The 21,367-nt window shown below is 35.5% G+C and overlaps 1 protein-coding gene across 1 annotated transcript in view; it reads left to right on the top strand.

The window, feature by feature from the left end:
- The window catches only part of slc4a1a (solute carrier family 4 member 1a (Diego blood group)), a 31,208-nt gene extending 12,888 nt beyond the window's left edge, over positions 1-18,320 (top strand). Inside the window, exons 9-21 of the mRNA XM_056453323.1 lie at positions 1,712-1,754; positions 3,271-3,455; positions 4,214-4,415; positions 5,909-6,112; positions 7,890-8,038; positions 8,126-8,320; positions 8,422-8,670; positions 9,146-9,235; positions 10,806-10,972; positions 12,223-12,464; positions 14,764-14,933; positions 17,322-17,495; positions 17,635-18,320. Of these exons, the coding sequence (XP_056309298.1) occupies positions 1,712-1,754; positions 3,271-3,455; positions 4,214-4,415; positions 5,909-6,112; positions 7,890-8,038; positions 8,126-8,320; positions 8,422-8,670; positions 9,146-9,235; positions 10,806-10,972; positions 12,223-12,464; positions 14,764-14,933; positions 17,322-17,495; positions 17,635-17,682 (2,118 nt within the window). The 3' untranslated portion in view covers positions 17,683-18,320. The remainder of the gene's footprint in view (positions 1-1,711; positions 1,755-3,270; positions 3,456-4,213; positions 4,416-5,908; positions 6,113-7,889; positions 8,039-8,125; positions 8,321-8,421; positions 8,671-9,145; positions 9,236-10,805; positions 10,973-12,222; positions 12,465-14,763; positions 14,934-17,321; positions 17,496-17,634) is intronic.
- The last annotated feature ends 3,047 nt before the right edge of the window (positions 18,321-21,367 follow it).

Here is a 21,367-nt window from a genome sequence, read left to right as displayed (position 1 = left end):
TTTGTATATCTGTCTGTCTGTCTGTATATCTGTCTGTCTGTCTGTCTCTCTGTATATCTGTCTGTATATCAGTCTGTCTGTCTGTATATCTGTCTGCCTGTCTGTCTGTCTGTATATCTGTCTATCTCTCTGTATATCTGTCTGTCTGTCTGTATATCTGTCTGTCTATCTCTCTGTATATCTGTCTGTCTCTCTGTATATCTGTCTGTCTGTCTGTCTGTATATCTGTCTGTCTCTCTGTATATCTGTCTGTCTCTCTGTATATCTTGCTGTCTGTATATCTGTCTGTCTGTCTGTCTGTATATCTGTCTGTCTGTCTCTCTGTATATCTGTCTGTCTATCTGTCTCTCTGTATGTCTGTCTGTATATCTGTCTGTCTGTATATCAGTCTGTCTGTCTGTATATCTGTCTGTCTCTCTGTATATCTTGCTGTCTGTATATCTGTCTGTCTGTCTGTCTGTCTGTATATCTGTCTGTCTGTCTCTCTGTATATCTGTCTGTCTATCTGTCTCTCTGTATGTCTGTCTGTCTGTATATCTGTCTGTCTGTATATCAGTCTGTCTGTCTGTATATCTGTCTGCCTGTATATCTGTCTGTCTCTCTGTATATCTGTCTGTCTGTCTCTCTGTATATCTGTCTGTCTGTCTGTATATCTGTCTGTCTGTCTGTATATCTGTCTGTATATCTGTCTGTCTGTCTGTATATCTTTCTGTCTCTCTGTATATCTGTCTGTCTGTCTCTCTGTGTCTGTCTGTCTGTCTCTCTGTATATCTGTTTGTTTGTATGTATGTCTGTCTGTCTGTCTGTATGTCTGTCTCTATGTATATCTGTCTGTCTGTATATTTGTCTGTCTGTCTGTCTCTCTGAATATCTGTCTGTCTGTATATCTGTATGTCTCTCTGTATATCTGTCTGTCTGTCTGTCTCTCTGTATATCTGTCTGTCTGTCTGTCTGTCTGTCTTTCTTTCTTTCTGTATAGCTGTCTGTCTGTCAGTATATCTGTCTGTATATCTGTCTGTCTGTCTGTCTGTCTGTCTGTCTGTATGTATGTATGTATTTGCCCTACAGAAACATTTCCATCAGTCAATCAGATTTTACTAAAAGTGCCAAAGACTGAATGTAGAGACCTGTACAGCTTATAAACAGTTCATTTCCCTCAGTTTTTAAGGCTTGTTCATGTTTTAGGGTGACATTTGTGATTAGTACTGTTAATGCAGGGCCACCAAAATATCTTAATGGGATATTTAAACCAAATTTTTAAATCCTCCACTTCTTCTAAACATATTTAGGTTTCTTTCTTCTGATGAACAACACATAGGATTGAAACTGGTAGCCATTGACTTCTATAGTATTTGTTTTTTTCTATTCTGACAGTCAAAAAATCATATTTTTTGTTCAATGGAAAAATGAAACTCATGTAGTGGCTGGAACCACATAAGAGAGAAGGTAAATAGTAAGTAAACTTTCATTTTGGGGTGAACTGCTCCTTTAAGTCAGGATGTCCTGCTTGTTAAAATCATTAAACACCAAATCTTTGCCAACAAAACATTCAAATCTCAATGTAGACTCCTAATAAAAGAAAGAAAAAAAGTTAATTTCAGTATCAAAATATTATATTCACTTACCTTTTGTGTAACCTTGTCCAGTTATATCTTGCCTTTATTCCACATCAGTAAGTTGTTCTGATATTTGTTCTGTTCCTCCTCCTCAGCGAGATCAGGTTGACCGTGTGGAGGGCTCTGTGGTTTTGTCAGGTGAGGCTACATTTTTTAATTTTTTTAATAACACATATGTGGCCCTGGTCTTATGTCGGACTGGTATATTTTGATAATTGCCAAAAGTACAACGTGTCAAAATTGTCAACAATGGCAAAAATCACTACAATATTAATTAAAGCTCATGTTACATGAAGACATTTTGTATATTTCGAACTTTAAATATATAACTATATAAACTACATTACAGTTTTTCTCAGTGGCTTTGGTGCATTTCTTACAATACAATTTACATTTGCACAACAGTTAATGCATTTCTCAAAACAATTAGTACAAACTGCAAAACCTAGTTGATAACCTGCAAAACCGCGTCACTTGCTCAAAATGGATAGCTCATTCCTCAAAAGCAGGTATTGATGTCAATGAAAGTGTCAGTGTCATCAAGATGAAATGTCCTGACACCATTGTTTATGAACAAGATAGTCAAATGGCTTTGTCATGTTTTCATTATGACAGTTTACTCTGTACATTTTGTTCCAATGCAAAAAAGTCAGATTTTGGTGACACGTCCTGAAAATGCTTAAGACAGCACTATATACTATTTGCACAGCCATTTGAAAGCTACAGTAAGGTTATACATCACTGCATTTAGTGAGGGATCTGAGTACAAGACACTGAATATGTATGTTTCACGTTTTTACTGCATATGCTCTTTGCAACTCTAATTTATTCACAGCATTGTGCAAAAGGATAAACACACCCTTATTTACAACAAACATAAACTTCCTTTGGGTAGAGCTGTGCACAGCTGTAAACAATATTGCAGTACATATTGGAACTGAATCTACAACATACATACAGTAGGTCTGTAAATCTTCATGAAATTGTTCAATTTAGAAGACATTTTCAGGAAAAAAGATTTCTTTTTTTAATAAAATTAGCTTGACAGATTTTAACAACTAGTTCAACATTTTTGTATGTAATGAAATGAGGACTCTTAGTTTTATATGGAATGACTATTCAGCATTCACAAGTTTAGTTAATTTTGACTGACATAAGCAAATGATAATGTTATAAAACAGCAGAGAGTTATGAAAGCAATTGATGCATGTTCAAAAGCATTTGCAATTTGTTGGAAGGAATGAGAAACTGTTACTATGATGTGCACCTATGACTGATTGTTTTGAGAAATGCATTAACTGTTGTGCAAATGTAAATAGTGTTGCGAGAAATGCACCAAAGCCACTGAAAAAAACTGTAATAGAAAACTTATTTATTCGAATTTCGGATAATGCATAAATTACAACTAAATTACAACTGTTTTGTGGTCTAGCATCAGGATTTTGCAGGCACATTTATATATATTTGGACCCAAAATGTCTGATTTAGCATTATTTGCTTAATTTCTCATGTTTTGTGGTGAAAATACACAAAAATCTTGTACATTTTTGGAACAAAAAGTACAATTGAACTTGCATAATCCTTAAGGCACTGATTTAAGGCTTATTCAGCACATTTCATACTGTTGTGTTTTACACCACTTTGTCCTTTCAAGGTGTGGTGGAGAACCTCCAGAAACCAGTGGTGGCGTTTGCCCGTCTGCGGGATTCGGTGGTGATGGAGGGGGTTCTGGAAGCTTCCATTCCAGTTCGTTTTGTCTTCTTCCTCGTGGGCCCCAGTCACAGCGGCATGGACTATCATGAGAGCGGCCGAGCCATGGCAGCACTGATGGCTGACTGGGTGAGGAGCAGCTACACATTGGGCACTAAGATGTTTTGGAAAAATGAATGAAGATGCAGGCACTTCTAATGTCTCTGTACCAGTGGTGGAAAGAGTACTGAAAAATCATTCTCCCGTAAAAGTACAATTACTTGCCCAAAAATGTAGTACAAATAGAGTAAAATTATCTGTTGTAAATATTACTTAAAGTTTGAGTAAAAAGTAGCCTTTTTAAAAGTACTCAAGAGTAGTGAGCATTACTACATGCAATTTAAGCATGTGTGTGAAAACGTAACATTGTCTAGTGCATTTAGTTATTAAGGCTATTTGGTGATTTCAGTCATCGAACAGTAGGCATCCGTCACGTTCTCATCAGTGACATGCAGTCTAAACAGTCTCCCGATCATTTCATGTAAAGATTTTGCACATCTTCTTGAACACTTTTAATGATTCCAAGCTGTTTGCTGCATTTATAAAGCACCCATGTCTTGAGATTGTTCAGTATGCGATTTAGTTTCAATGTGCAATTTTATTGGACAGGAATCGAAGGACTGATTTTTCTACTCAGTCAATCACAATAGACAGCAAAAAATGAAGTAGTGACATGCATGTTGAAGGAAAGTAGTGGAGTAAAAGTACCGATACAGCACTAAAAATGTACTCAAGTGAAATCAAAAGTACACATATTTAATCTAACTTAATCATTTACAATTCCTGAGAAAAACTACTCAATAACAGCAATGTGCTATCTAACATCACTGCTCTGTGTCCGCAAACAGGTGTTTTCTCTGGAGGCTTACTTGGCCACTAATGAGAGGGATCTATACAATGCCATGGCAGACTTCATGGACTGCAGCATTGTGATCCCACCTACAGACATCCAGGATGACAGCATGCTGAAGCCAATTATCAACTTCCAGAAGAAGATGCTACATGACAGAGTCCGTCCATATGACACACGAATCATGGTTGGGGGCAAAGGTCAGTCTTGAGGTCTTTTGAATAGTTGACCAAGTGCAATCACACTGTTAAAAATGTTTGGTTAACATTACTTTTTAAACTTATTGCTTTTAAAGCGATTAGTTGATTGGAATTTAAAAAGTGAGTAAACCTGTTGCCATAAATATTAAGTTAACTATGTGAATAATTAAAAAATGGCAATCAATACAATGACAATATAGGAAATAAAGACAAATAATCAGTCAAATGGTGTCAAGTGATTACATATATTAATTTATCTTTGCCCTCAGATAAAACATGTTAGGCCTACCTGGGAACAAGTAATAGATTCAAAAGACCAAGGAGTCGTTAGAAAGAGACCAGATGAATTAAATATCAGGTTTGACAACTATAGTGAGATGAGATCAGGCGGTAGATCCTTAATGAACTGTCTAACGTGCGCTGCTCTCACCTGAGAGAGAGAGAGAGATTCTACAGGTGGTTTGTCAAGCCCACTCACCTGTGTAAATGCACAGTGTTTGTGTCAGTTACTAACCCCTTTCACACAGTGATAGCAGTAAATATCTGGAAAATTTCCATAACTACTTTACTGGTAAATTCCAAAAATCGCTGTTCACACAGGCAAGGACATTACAACATTTTTTTACAGAAAAGACCATTCACACATCCATTCCAAAATTCCAGTAAATTCTGACATTATTAACCAGAAATGGGCTCTTAACGGCTGTGCTTGTATTTGTAAACATTTGACTACGTTACAAACTCTGTGAATAGAAAAATGTTGTGAACAACTTCGATGAAAACATATGGAGGAACACTGTCGCATGTCGAGATATTCATAATATGTGTTTGTGCTGGCGCTCACCGGCTGCTTCATGCGCACACGCATCAGAGATTGAAGGTAAACAAACAACGGCTTATCATGAGCATTTTGTCAATAATTGTTTTACACAGTTGGCATTAATAATAAACATAGAAATGTTATCTGACTAACAGCTAGCAGCTAAATGTGTCTGGAAAAATATTCAAAGGCTTTTATTTTCTTAAACAACGCAGACATGAATGCATCTGAGTGTTCTGATTGGCTAAAGTAGTTGTCTCACATGTCAGCACATTCTAGATGTGAACGTGCTCTACTGGTATTCTTCCTTTTGCGTTCATACAGAGCAGCATTCCGGCAAATTACCGGTAATGTTACAACTTCTCTTTCCGGAAAATTGCTGGAACGAATCACAGGTATTCTCAAAAAGGGCCTGTTCACACATACAGACCTTTCAGGAAACTTGCTGGTAATTTTCCAGATAGGTCTGTATGTGTGAAAGGGGCTGATGTGTCTGTGAGATAAATGAGTGTATTTTCTACAGGTGGTTTGTTAAGTCCACTCACCAGTGTCAGAATTTATAGTATTTTGTTTTGTTTACTCGCTTTTTAAAGCAAGTAACTAATCGCTTTTAGTTAGTGCAGAGGTCTAAACAATCCTATTCTGAAACTATCAATCTGAATTGTTTATTTAGCCCCAACTGGACCAGCAAAGCCACGGGAGGATCCACTGGCCCGTACTGGACTTCCATTTGGTGGTATGGTCAAAGACATTAAACGCCGCTACAGGCATTACCTTAGTGACTTCACCGATGCGTTGGACCCTCAAGTGCTGTCTGCTGTCATCTTCATCTACTTCGCCGCCCTTTCCCCTGCGATCACTTTTGGAGGACTTCTTGGTGAGTGCTTTCACTGCATGCATCAGATGATCACACTTATTTCTGGAAATCTGGCCCACGTGTGATCTAACACAATTGTTTGACATTGATTCAGTCACTGAAAAGGAAAGGAAAGGAGTGTTCACATTAAAGGAATGCTCCACTCTATTTGGAAATAGTTATCTATTTTTTAATCCATTCAGCCAATCTCTGAGTCTGGCAGGAGCACATTTAGCTTAGCTTAGCATAGATAATGGAATCAGATTAGACCACTAGCATCCATCTTGCTCAAAAATGATCAAAGAGTTTTGATAATTTTCCTATTCAAAGCTTGGCTTTTCTATGGTTGCATTGTATACGAAGACTGAGAGAAAATGAAATGTTGCTATTTTATAGGATGATATGACTAGGAACTATACTATACTATACTATATGGCAGAAAAGCACCTTGATTATTATGTTAGAATGAGAATATAGTTCCGTCATATATCCAGAAAATAGCAACTTTAAATTTTTCATCAGTCCCAGTACATTATGTAATTACAAAAGTGTCAAGCTTTAAATGGGAAATCATCTCTTTATTTAATTATTTGAACCCCTTTATTAAATTTTTGTGCCAGATGCTAATGGTCTAATCTATTTAAATATCTATGCTAAGCTAAGCTAAAAGTGCTCCCGTCATATCAAGAGATTCCCTAAATAGATTTTAAAAAATGGTAAAACTCAACTGTTTAAAGCCGCAAACTTAGTAACTAAATCATTTTGACTAAGATATGTCTTTAAACTGAAAGAGTACTGCTGACGATACTAACTAACTTTGCCATCTGAATAAATATAGACAAAGTACACTAATCACACACCAAATCTGTAGAGACAAAACAGTCAACACGAACTAGAACCGTGTCTTTTTTTTTAAAAGACAATGATTGGCAAGTCTGGATTTCACCATTTCCAGATTCAAAAAGCACTCAGGTAAAAAATGTTCCTTACAAACATATTTTTGTCGCTTGTTAGCAGACAACTGTAATCCACACATATCCACATGCGATCGGTGCTCACAGGAAAAAAAACCTTTGTTGCAGCACATTTGCATAAATGCAACACTGACGACCCATGTCTCCGAACAATTCTTTTTCTTCCACTTGTTTTAATTACAGTTGGCAACACATTTCATCTCTCTGAACACTGTAACAGGTATAGACAGTCCTCAAAGCTATCATGCATATTAATAAAGTTGCGCCTCATTTACAATAGATGCTCTATTGTGAATGAGGTGCAACCTGATTAATATGCATGATAGCTATGAGGACTATTGATTGGGTCGAACCAAGTCTTTTTCATGAATTAATGCTAAAAACTCAAAGCTGTCATGTTGTACTGGCCGGTACAGACATCCAGTCTCCACGCTGGAATTTACACAAGGATCTCATCGCCGTGACGTAGCTTAAAAAAAATTCAAATCGAAAGAACGAATTTGCGCAAAATAACCAATTTTCACTTTTTTGTGAAATTTATGTGTCCTAATAGTGTTTTTAGCAGCGTGGGACACATATGACTGTAAAGATTCAACATCTCAAAAAATTATTTTTGGTGTTTCATGACCCTTTAACTCTAGGGGAGATGTAAAATCATCTTATTTCCCAAACAATTGGAGTGTTTCATTAATTCGTTGTTTTTTTAATTTGTTTGAGTTCATCTTAAGAAATTAAGTCATACACATTGAGTAAATAATAAGAGAATTCTCATTATTTGATAGAACTACTACATCTCTAACATTCAACCCATTCTTGTGTTTTAGCGGATAAGACGGAGCACATGATGGGGGTCTCTGAGATGATGGTCTCCACCTGCGTGCAGGGTGTCATCTTTTGTCTCTTTGCGGCTCAACCAGTTCTCGTCATTGGGTTTACTGGACCATTAATGGTGTTTGAGGAGGCATTCTTCCAGGTGAGGCCTTTATCATTGAGAATTTAAATGTTAATCAACTTGCTTCACTGCTCATCAATCAAAACACCTTCATATTTTTCCATTTAGTTCTGCAAGGGGTATGGCTTTGAGTACATTGTTGGCCGTGTTTGGGTGGGCATGTGGCTGATCGTCATTGTGGTGATCATTATGGCAGTGGAGGGAAGCTTCCTGGTCCGTTTCATCTCGCGCTTCACCCAGGAGATCTTCTCCATTTTGATCTCTCTCATTTTCATCTATGAGACCTTTTCCAAGCTTATCAAGGTATATACAGGGATCCTGATACACACATACTTCATTAGGTTAACACACATTATTTTCTTTGTTCTCACATATTTAGTTTTTGTTTTCTTTGTACTGCTCAGATTTTCAAAGCGCATCCTTTGATCTTGAACTACGAACACTTAAATGATTCCTTGGATGACCCATTCCATCCGGTCAAAAAAGTTGTCAACTTCACTCTTCATCCAGATGGCAATGTAACTGAACATCATGAGATAATAGAGAGGGCCTATCCTAACACTGCCCTGCTCTCCATGTGTCTTATGTTTGGCTGTTTCTTCATTGCCTTGTATCTCCGTGGGTTTAAAACAAGCACCTACCTTCCTGGTCCTGTAAGTATGCCTCTTTTTTTCTATTTTATTTTATTGTAATTAAAAATTCTTCTACTGCTTAGCCTCCCAAAAAATAAATTACATATACTAGAAGAAAAAAATCTTATTTTGGCAACCCAAGAATGAAAATTTCCTCATCATTTTATGAGTTTATTTCTCTTGATGAACACAAAAGAAGATATTTTGAAGAAAGCTGGTTGCTGGCACCCATTGACTTCCATAGTAAGTAAAAAAAAATCCTATGAAAGTCAATGGGTACATTCTTTAAAATATCTTCTTTTGTGTTCAATAGAAGAAAGGAACTCAAATTGGTTTGGGTCAAGTTAAAGGTGAGTAAATTAAGGCACAATTTAAACTATCCCTTTAAGATTTCCCTAATTTAAGTTATTTCATGCCATAGTCAAGGCAGGGTGTAACAAAATATAACAAGCAAATATTTAATTTGTTAGATTCTTAAAACTCTGTACACCACCAGATCCGTCGGATGGTTGGAGATTTCGGTGTCCCCATCGCCATCTTCTTCATGATTGCTGTGGATATCAGCATCAGTGATGCCTACACACAGGTTCGACAAACACTCTTCTCTGAAATTCTTTGCTATTACATTCATTCATTCATTTTCCTTCGGCTAAGTCCTTTTATTAATCAGGGGTCACCACAGTGGAATGAACCGTCGTTTTTTACGCAGCGCAGGCCCTCCCTTTAAAAAGAAATTTCAGGAAAAAATGTATACCCACTACTGGGAAACACCCATACACACTCATTCACACACACACTACGGCCAATTTAGCTTATCCAATTCACCTATAGCGCATGTCTTTGGACCAGAGCACCGGAGCAAACCCATGTGAGAACATGCAAACTCCACACAGAAATGCCAACTGACCCAGCCGAGGCTCGAACCAGTGACCTTCTTGCTGTGAGGCGACAGTGCTACCCACTGCGCAGCTGAGCCGCCCTTCTTTGCTATTAGTTTTTTCTCAATTAATTTGGCTCATTCATTCATTTTTAAAAAGAAATTTCAGGAAAACATATATATATCGGGACATTACTACTCAATGTCTGCGAAATGTTAGATATTAACTCACCCATTGCATTTAATTTCTGCTTGTAAACCTTGTTTTTCTGTCAGGAAATTGGCAAACTGTAATTTTACAATTATGGCGTAATAAAAGAGCAAAAGCACAACTATTTATATTCTTCTTCGTTCATTTGTAGATTTAGAGTTTAAAATTATTTTACTTTTATCAACATAGGCTCATTCTGAAAATGTAGACCTATATGCATTTCTAGAGATCGCAAATTATGTAGCCAGAAGTATGTATGGCTGCATTTCGTCTTTAAAACAAAAGCTATAGGGCGTTATGGCGCTGTTTCTTTTTGCACTTAGCAGCTGACCACTTATCTCAATATGGATGGGTTTCTCAGTGTTACCAGTTTGTCCAGTTAGTGGTTTGAGTCCAGGGTTCGAGTCCAATGTATAACGGTTCCAAAAAGCGATACAGATACAGAAGCCAAAAAATAAAATAAACAAGTAAATAACAGGGTGAGAATGTGGTCAAATTTGAAAACGTGGTAAAAATCATGCGAGGGCTTTTCTTTTTCTGGATTGCTTTTGAAAACTGTCGGTTGGGTTTAGGGAAGTGGGCAGGCGGGTCAATCTGGGCTTTTGAAAACACTATTGGTTAGGTTTAGGGAAAGAGGAGGGTGCATCAGTCGATCAGTCATTTAGTCAGTCGACAGCGGCCTCTGGTGGATTTATATGAGAACAGCAGGCACGAATGGCACTCGTGATTGAAATTTGAGATCTGAAAAAGCAGCCTCTGGCGGATTCACTTAAACAAAAACAGCAAAAAAAACCTCCTGGGACATATTTGGCGCTCTCCAGAAATGTATATAGCGTTAAGTTTTCAGAATGAGCCTGGGTTGACTATTATCTTACATACTTTTTATCCTACATAAAATTCAACATCTCCATATTTACCAGCTCGTAAATACAAACTTCCCTGAAGTACCTCAATTGGTGTGAGATTTGTGAGATGATTGTGGGAAAAACTCCTTATGAAATAAGCTAAGATGTTTTAACCTTTTTCTTTTTATATTTCACTAATAATTTTTTTGCCCTCCTGCTTTAGAAACTAGTGGTGCCGAAGGGTCTGACCGTGTCCAACACTTCTGCTAGAGGCTGGTTTATTAGCCCGTTTGGTGAGAAGAAGACATTCCCTGTCTGGATGATGTTTGCCTGCGTTGTTCCTGCCATGCTGGTCTTCATCCTTATTTTCCTTGAGTCCCAGATCACCACGTGAGTGCCTTTCTCATAAAGATACATCATCTAAACAGTAGTAGAGTTCATTAGCAGTATTGGATGAAGACAAATATATTTCTGGCGAATCCACAAAATAATTTTTTTCAGTGGTAAAAGGGTGGCATTAGGATAATGAGGGATGGGAACACCAACACTGCATCTACACCTAGTTATTGTGCATCTATCACCTGAAATACTAACTTGTGTTCATGAATATGCAAAAAAAAAATCTGCTTATTTCTTTGTCATTTGTCTAGTTAAAGATAAGTTAAAACTAGTTTTGCTGTTTTTGACCATGTATTCATCAGTTATGACATGTTAGATTGCCTAGTCCACACTTTGAATCAGTAGGCAGATGAGGAGGGAGCGTGCGCTAGAGAGAGATCATGTGTGTGCATGTATATGACACAGGCATATCTAATAGCTCATAGTAACGTGTTTGGTTGATCAACGTTGGCTCATTGGTGAAGTAGATCTATTTTCAAGATTACATGACTTAAAGGTCCCATGAAATTAAAATAGTTTTTTAGATGTTATTCTTAGTATTGTTCATTTTTATGATATCTATAAGCTAGTGCCCTCCAAATCAGTAACAAAATTTGTGTTTATGAGATAAAAAACTGATACAAATATGTAAAACTTTTTATTCACGTCACCTCATATTTCAGTTTCTCATCAAATTGTGACCAATCAAATGCTCTCTAGTATTAGACATGCTCCGCCCCCTTAAAAATACTAATTTGATGCGCTTGAACTCAAACAATCACTGACCGAGTGGTGATAAAACAAAATGCTATTGACTGTTTTTTTAAAGGGGGAGGAGCTACACTATGTCCCACCCTCTCTTCATGTTTCGGTTGAGATTGTCAAACATCAAATAAAAACCTTTATTGATCCAGCAACTGTCACTGAGTTACTATAGTACTATTGATGTTTAAGAGTAGTGCATTTATTTCGAACTGTGATTAAAACTGACTGGAACTACCTGTGCATTGAACGATTTTATCATACACCCTCCAGCAGATCAGACTCAAACAGACCATCGAATAATTAAAAATATTATATAGGCCATATGCATTATATATAGAACCTATTTCAGTACAGGAATACCTGCTTGCATTTACATTTTATATTGGAATATTTCTGGGATTGCAGATAAGGTTACATCCATTTTACTTCGATATACTCCTGAATTCATTCAAGAATCTTGGTCATCCCCCTTTCTTTTACTTTTCCATACTATCCAGGCTGATCGTGAGTAAACCTGAGAGGAAAATGGTGAAGGGCTCTGGTTTCCATGTCGACCTCCTCCTGCTGGTGTTCCTGGGAGGAGTTGGATCTCTGTTTGGTGTGCCGTGGCTCAGTGCTGCTACTGTGAGGTCTGTGACTCACGCCAATGCCCTGACCGTCATGACCAAAGGCCCTAGACCTCAGATTGAACGCGTGTTAGAACAAAGAGTGAGTGGGATTTTGGTGGCCATGATGGTTGGTGAGTTACAAACTCTTTATCTCATCATATATTTGCTTTAAATAAACAAATGCTAAACGCAATACTAAACACAAGTAATTTCTATTAACATATTGCTTTTGTCTTTGCCATAATGATAATACATAATATTTTACAAGTATTTTGCAAGATACTAGTATTCAGCATAAACACCTTTAGATAATTTTTTAAATGTTACCAATTAATTTTATTTTCCTAAAAATATAATATAATATAATATAATATAATATAATATAATATAATATAATATAATATAATATAATATAATATAATATAATATAATATAATATAATATAATATAATATAATATATGAGCAATATCACACTCATAGCAGTGCGATGTGGCTGTATAACGGCACTGGTGGAAGGCGTGTGTTGGCTCAAGGCCACAGGCCAAGTACCTTAGTGTCCCACCAATGTCTTCACCAATGTCACTTTAGAGCTAGTGTTTGAATGATTCTCTAGCGTAATGTCTAAAGTCATGACAAAACAGGTGATTTTTTTGTCTTTTATAAGGCTGAACGTCATGAAATGCCATCAGTCTACAGAGATTTCCCAGTATTTCTCTGTTGCAATCGGGAGATCACAATAATTAAGCCCGAAAAAAGCCAAAGCAATGCAATCTCTACCAGATTACTGTTGTGTTTGTGGTAAGGAAAAACGCTAAACACATGCGGGCATTTCTTCTTTTTTTCAGTTTCCTGAACTAATCTGCAGTAGCAAAAACAGTAGACACATTAAAAACAGATGGCCATCTCTGGTTTTAAGACTTTATAATAGAGTTCCATCTCACACTCAACACACCACAATTACTGTGATATAAATACAGCACTGCAAAAGAGGGAGATCTACTTAGAAAGTCAATTACCAGTTTTATAAAGATTTCAGCTGTAGTTTAAAATTACGCTGTACCTTTCCTCCTTTAAGGGCTTACCTTTGGTCTGCTCAATGACAGGCTAATGGCCGCCGACGCGCTGTCTCTCAGAAATTATAAATATTTTAAAATAGGCACTATCCTTATAAATCAACTGCATAGTTTCAATCTAAACAACGACATTCTCGACTAAAAAGCCTCAAAAGTACATTATATTGTTCAAAAGCTGCAACATTTGCCAAACTACAGTGTACTCTGCTTGTTGCTGTATGTGGGCAGAGTAATACACAAGAGTGAAGGGTTAAGAGGCTGGACGAGAGCTGTTACTGGAAGAATATCGCACGGCTATCAGCAAATCAGATTTAACAACCAGACAAAACTGTTGTGTATATAATATAATATAATATAATATAATATAATATAATATAATATAATATAATATAATATAATATAATATAATATAATATAATATAATATAAAAATATTATTTAATCTAATATTGTCACGTGTTGAGACGAGGCAAAGAAAACAAAGGTAGGATCCAAGTGCAATTTAATGGGAAGATTATTTGTGCAAGCATACAAGTGGTCAGAAAACATGGCATCCAAAATTGTAGTCAAAACGGCGTAAGGTCAAAAACAAGGCGACAATCAAAAATCACAAAGTATCAAAACAATGATCAGAAATAAAGCAAGAAAACTTAAACAAGACTAACACAAGTGACGGGAAACAAAGACTCAGTCCAGACTGGTGTATGCAAAGACAGAATTCAGCTGTGTGTAAGTGATCAGTGGTGAACAGGGACTGGTGTGTGTGTGTGAAATGGAGATTGCTGGTGATCATGACTAATATAATATAATATAATATAATATAATATAATATAATATAATATAATATAATATAATACAATACAATACAATACAATACAATACAATACAATACAATACAATACAATACAATATAATATAATATAATAGGAAATGCTATGAAAAGGTTCATGTTCTATTCAACATCACTTGGAAAATATTTCAAAACAAAAAAATAAATAAAAATTTCACAGGATGGCTACAATTTTTCCCTTATTATAAGATCAATTACGTCATTCATAGTGGTTTTTGGTAGTGGCCAGAGCTAAAGTTATCTGTACAATAAATTATAATCTTAAAACAGGTCTGTCTTTATTTTTGCTTTAAAATAAATTCTTTGATTTTATTTTAATGTTAAAAACATCAAATATTATTGGAGTATTTACTACCGAGTTATGACTGAAAACAACAGGTTTCTACAAAATGGTTTCTACATAATAATAATAATACATTAATAATAATAATAATAATAATAATAATAAAACTATTAACATAAATAGCTTAAAATGAATAAATTATAATAATAATTCCTCACCCACAGGAATCTCAATTCTCATGGAGCCCATCCTGAAGATGATTCCTATGACGGCTCTGTTCGGGATCTTCCTCTACATGGGTATCACTTCACTGAGTGGCATCCAGCTTTGGGACCGCATGCTTCTGCTCATTACACCGAAAAAGCATCATCCAACTCTTCCATATGTCACCCGTGTAAGTTTTATTTATACACACTTGTCTTCACATATAAAGGCATTTGAGGCAGTCCACTTTTTCTTTGAAAGAAAAGTATTTATTCAGCAAGTATGCACACAATTATTAAGTGCATAATGCTACTGTTACAAAGTACTTCAAATCGAGTTATTCTCTCTGTCAGTAATTACTATTTCTAAAGTCCCTCAAATGGCCAATTATATACCTGAGATTTCCAAAATATTCAGCCTGATCTCACGAGGAAACGTAACTATTTTTTTTCGTTTTGTCAGTTTAGTGGCTAATTCATATGAATTTGTACGAGTTCAGTTGTACAAAAATGCACAATTTTAAAAAGGAGGTGTGGCACCCAACCCCGCCCCTAAACCCAGCTGTCGTTGGGGGATGAGCAAATTGTACTAAATTGTACGAATGGGATCATACGAATTCATACAATTTAGCTACTAAATCAAAAAGTTACGAATTGCTGTGAGATTGTGTTGCAATATCCCAAATATAAGTCATCCCTAAGCAAAGTGTTAAGACCCGGCTGAGTTGTGTTAGTGGTGTGTTCTTTACATATGCAAGAAAAAATTAGGCTTAAATAAAATAAAAAAAAACTTTATGTTAAGGTGTTCTTGTTACATTGTAACTATTCATTTTACTACTATTAAAGGTGCAGTAGGTGATCTGCCAAAATATCCATTAGCATGATTTCTTTGAAACACAGTCCCACCCCTGCCATCCAAAGCCACCTCCTGAAATCACAAACGCGCATCTTAAAGATGACAGCAGACAACCCACTAGATCATGTCATTCGCCAGTTAGAAACCTTTATAGTACTTTATAATACTACAATTCCGAATGGAAAACTGTATTATATCTAGCATGTTTTGAGTTGTGCAGCAAAGAAAACTTGTCATAATGTGCAATATTTTATGCAAATAAGGATCGCTGGTCTCATTCTCTCACACGCTTTGTCCTAAAGCACTACTGCATGCTTAGTGGTTGGCTGGTGGGGTGCAGGAATTACACTAGTTACTAAGCCATACTTGCATGCTATTTCAGACCAAATATTCTGAGTGGCGGTAAACAATATAGGGAGCGCATCACAGGTTTTCATTGTTCAAAAATGAACCAATGTGAATATAATATAAACTGACTGGAATAGCACTATTTACTTATATTTTGTTGTTAATATAAATAAAAACATTCATTATCGATGCTGTACCTTATGCAACTCAAAATAGTCACATCAATCTTTCACTGGAAGATTTCAGTGGCTGAACAACGCTTCTGTGCAGCCATGGTGTCATCCTTCCTGGATGTTTTGTACATTTACAGTAATGCATCAATACTTTATTTTTTACTAATATGCATTGCTGAAAACTTCATTTGAGCACATTTAAATGTGATTTTCTGAATAGATATTTTTGAGCCCTCAGATTCTAAAGTAGTTCTAGACATTTCCAAACAAACCATAAATTAACCAAAAACCAAACTGAAATTAATCAGCTTTCAGATTATGTTTATGACTGACCCTTAAGATTGGTATTGTGTAATTATGTAATATTTGTTTTATAATACACTTACCTGCCACTTTATTAGGTACACCTTACTATACCGGGTTGGACCCCCTTTTGCCTTCAGAACTGCCTTAATCCTTTGTGGCATAGATCCAACAAGTTACTGGAAATATTCCTCAGATTTGAGTCAATATTGACATGACGGCATCACGCAATTGCTGCAGAGTTGTCAGCTGCATATCCATGATGTGAATCTCCCAGGCAGTGTTTTCAGTCTTCTATTGTGCAATTTTGGTGAGCCTGTGCGATTTGTAGCCTCAGTTTCCTGTTCTCAGCTGACAGGAGTGCATCCCGGTGTGATCTTCTGCTGCTGTAGCCCATCTGCCTCAAGGTTGGACGTGTTGTGCGTTCAGAGGTGCTCTTCTGCATTCCTCTTGAGTTACTGTTGCCTTTCTATCAGCTGGAACCAGTCTGGCCATTCTCTTCTGGCATTTGCGCCCACGGAACTGCCGCTCACTGGATGTTTTCTCTTTTTCGGACCATCCTCTGTAAACTCTAGAAATGGTTTTGCGTGGAAATCCCAATAGATTAGCAGTTTCTGAAATACTCAGACCAGCCCGTCTGGCACCATCAACCATGCCATGTTCCAAGTTACTTAAATCACCTTTCTTCCTCATTCTGATGCTCGGTTTAAACTGCAACAGATTGTCTTGACCATGTCTACATGCCTAAATGCGTTGAGTTGCTGCCATGTGATTGGCTGATTAAAGATTTGCGTTAACAAGCACTTAGACAAGTGTACCTAATAAAGTGGCCAGTGAGTGATCGAATAAAAACCTGTCTGTCCCTCTATTGATCAATACATCAATCTGTTTCTTTGTAGGTGCCAACTATGCGTATGCACTTGTACACTTTGATCCAAGTGATGTGTTTGGCGTTGCTGTGGGTGGTAAAATCAAGTAATTTCTCACTCGCCCTGCCGTTCGTTCTGATCCTCACAATCCCTCTGAGAATGTTCATGACTGGTCACGTCTTCACTGTTATGGAAATGAAATGTGTAAGTATCTGCTTTAAGACATTTACACAATAACTGCACATTGACAACATCTTTTTTGACCAACAATATCCTAATAAAAAACTAACCAATTCACCAAATGAAATGATCTGAATACATATGTTTCATTATTCATTTGCAGCTGGATGCTGATGACGCAAACGTGAAATTTGATGATGAAGACGACTGAAAAAAAAAAACACCCTCTTAATTCTTGATTTCTGATTCCAAACCACTATGAATTTATCTCACTGTGTGCATTACATGAGAATAATTTTGCTTATATTTTTTTAACTGTTGTACATTCAAATCCCTTAGTTTAACAGGTCAGAAATGTTTAAGAACGTGATCAGTGCACACCTAAAATTCATAAACTGTTCCTATACATTCAGTAGTTGTTTATCCGAATAATATGTTTTCGTACTTTTTCATAGAGCATTGTGCTTTAGCATTTATTTGTGTGTGTGTGTGCTTGTGCCTTATAAGATTTGGGATTTATACATCATCCTGGTTTTTTAATTTATTTAATGTATTCAGGGTTTAATGCAGGAAACTTCACGTCGGAGTGAAGCATGTCAACTATGCACCAGCTCGATTGTAATCCCATCCTGTTTCAGGTGATGCAAATACAAAATATGTGCCTTTATATTTCTTATAAGTTGAATGTTTCTGAATTCCGGACATCATACCTGTAAATATAATAGGCTTATGAATGTTAGCATAGGATAGATATTACACAGTATAAATGATTCGTTTGTTTTATGTATGCTTGGAATGTTATGGTGTGTGACTTTGTTTAATGATTAAAATGCTTTAAAACATCCACAACTATTCTTGTTAAACTAATATTAGTGAAGGGAGAAATGCAGACACATCCACATTTCTAGAATTCTCGGCTTCATAGGAGGCCTGGGCGGTCCTGTCCCACCCAATCAAAAGTTTGGCCCACCCTTACAATCCACCTACATTCTTAAGAGTCCTGCCCATTCTGAGAGTCCTGTGACATACCTGAAGCTGGACCTTTAGTTTGACAAATGTGATTTCTTAATCTGGGGTACTTCAGAATAATTTGTTTCTACAGGAAAGTGCGTTTTAGGGTCTGTAAGATATGCAAGATGTTTATTTTTACATGGGCTCATTTAGCAGATGCTTTTGTCCAAAGTGACTTACATATGCTCATTGATGCTGCTGCATTTATTACATAAAATAGTACAATGTTTTATAATAATAATTTTTTTTACCATTTAAAATATCTATTTATAGGTTATTTGTTTCTATGATGGAAAATTTACCCATTTATTTTGATGAAAAAACTGAAAATAACATTTATTTTGAAGTACACATTATTTGTATATGTTTTTTTCAATATAAAAGTCTTAACTGCAACTTTAGGACAACTGAATCCATCCTTCATATAAAAAATAAGCTAGATTAAAAATTAGATGTTTATTCTTTAGATGTTTATTCTTAAGCCTACTTAAGCAGCTGTCTTGTCATCAAGCGATTACAGAATGTATACGTCAATAAACTCTATAACTATAAAAGACATCAACCTATACATATACAGTTGAAGTCAGAATTATTAGCCCCCTTTGATTTTTTATTTATTTTTTCTTTTTTTTTTTAAATATTTCCCAAAATGATGTTTTACGGAGCAAAGAAATTTTCAGTTTGTCTGATAATATTTTTTCTTCTGGAGAAAGTCTTATTTGATTTATTTCGGCTAGAATAAAAGCAGTTTTTAATCTTTTAAGAACTATTTTAAGGTCAAAATTATTAGCCCCTTTAAGCTATATTTTGATTCGATACTCCAACCATCGTTATACAATAATTAATTACCCTAACCTGCCTAGTTAACCTAACTAATCTAGCTAATAATTCTGACTTCAACTGAAAGTGTGTGTTTGTGGTAAGAATTGTAAATATTTGAATATAGCCTATTTGTGAGTATATGTCGGCATTTGAATATCAATAATGTACACAAAATTGAACATGCTAAATGATTTCAAGTAGGATTTAGGCCTACTGTAATGTTAAATTAATGACATGTCTGCTTTTATTGCGTGCTTATTAGCATTGCAGCTCTTGCCCAAAGCAACTTACTTATGCTCACAAAAGCTGCATTTATTTATTAAATTAAGAGTCTTACAATTTAAAATATACATTTATGTAATTTATTTTTTTGTGATGGAAAATGTACACATTTATTTTGATGATAAAGCTGAAGTATACATATTTTGTAACAATATGAAAGTCTTAACCATAACTTTTAGACAACTAAATCCGTCCTTGATATAAAAAAGTAGGTAGATAGACAGATAAACAGACAGAATGATAGATCTGAAACTATATTATATAAAAGTACACTGGATAAAACTAAATGATATATTGTAAACTATTAAAAACCTATGGCTTATAGATAGAGGCTGGTGTGAATGTGGCAAACTAAAGATTTTAAATGACAATTAGCAATTTAGGCATATTATCATATTATTTTTAGCATATTATTTAACAATAATATGTCTTAATATGTCTTAAAGTGATTTTTGTTATATATATATATATATATATATATATATATATATATATATATATATATATATATATATATATATATATATATATATATATATATATTGAAGTTGATATATATATATAATTTATTTATTGTTAGGCCTACTTTAGCTGCTGTCTTGTCTTGAAATGATTACTGAATGTAAACGTAATAAACTTTTAAACTAACTTACTTTAAAAGACACTCATCAATACAAAAAAGTGTGTATGTTTGTGGTAAGAATTGTAAATATTTGAATATAGACAACTTGTGAGTATATGTTGGCACGTGAATCTCAATAATGCACATTAAACATGCTAAATGATTTCAACTAGGCTTTAGGCCTACTGTAATGTTAAGTTAATGATGGGTGGATGGATAGATCTGAAATTATATTATATTATATAAAAGTACACTGGATAATACTAAATAATATATTGTAAACTATTAGAAACTAATGGCTGATAGATAGAAACTAGTCTGAAAATAAAAGCTTGCTGTGTTCATAAAATACTGTTTTAATATTTCATGAAGTGGTTTTTGTTCTCTCTCTCTCTCTCTCTCTCTCTCTCTCTCTCTATATATATATATATATATATATATATATATATTATTGTTAGGTCTACTTGAGAAGCTGTCTTGTTGTAAAACGATTAGAGAATGTATGTCAATAAACTTTGAAACTGTTAAACTAAACTAACTCTAAAAGACACCAATCTACACACATAAGTGCGTTTGGGGTGGATAAGAATTGTAAATATTTTAATATAGCCTACTATTTAGTATGTTGGTACGTGAATCTCAATAATACACACAAAATTTAACATGCTAAATGATTTCAAGTGGCATTTAGGCCTACTGTAATGTTAAATTAAATTAAACTGTGTGAATCAGCATTGCAGCTCTCACCGGAACATAATACTACAGAGATGAACATTTGAAGTGGATCAAAACCTTTCTTCAAAGTTGCCCTACATCTAGTCAGTAACACTCATTCTTGTCTTAAGATAATTTTGAACATTTATTTTGATCCACTTCAAAAGTCGACTACTGTAATAGCAGGCTTGATCGGCTCCACCGGCCAATATTTGGTTCCCCGAGGCACCGGAGCTCTCTGGCGCGGGACTGAGGCGTTCATTCCAATGAAGTGCGCACGTCACCGCTCTGATGTTTAACGAATCCGCGCGCCCATTGGAAAAATCATGTTTTTACCAAATCACAACGTCTTGATTGGACATTTCAGGTGACGCCCACAAACAGACAAGGTGGGGTTTAATTATTTAACGTGACAAAATAAAGATGAAGCTGTCAGACTGAAAAT

The sequence above is a fragment of the Danio aesculapii genome, chromosome 3 (genome assembly GCF_903798145.1).
Source record: "Danio aesculapii chromosome 3, fDanAes4.1, whole genome shotgun sequence".
NCBI classification, from domain to species: Eukaryota; Metazoa; Chordata; class Actinopteri; order Cypriniformes; family Danionidae; genus Danio; species Danio aesculapii.
This window is presented reverse-complemented; position numbering and strand designations above follow the sequence as displayed.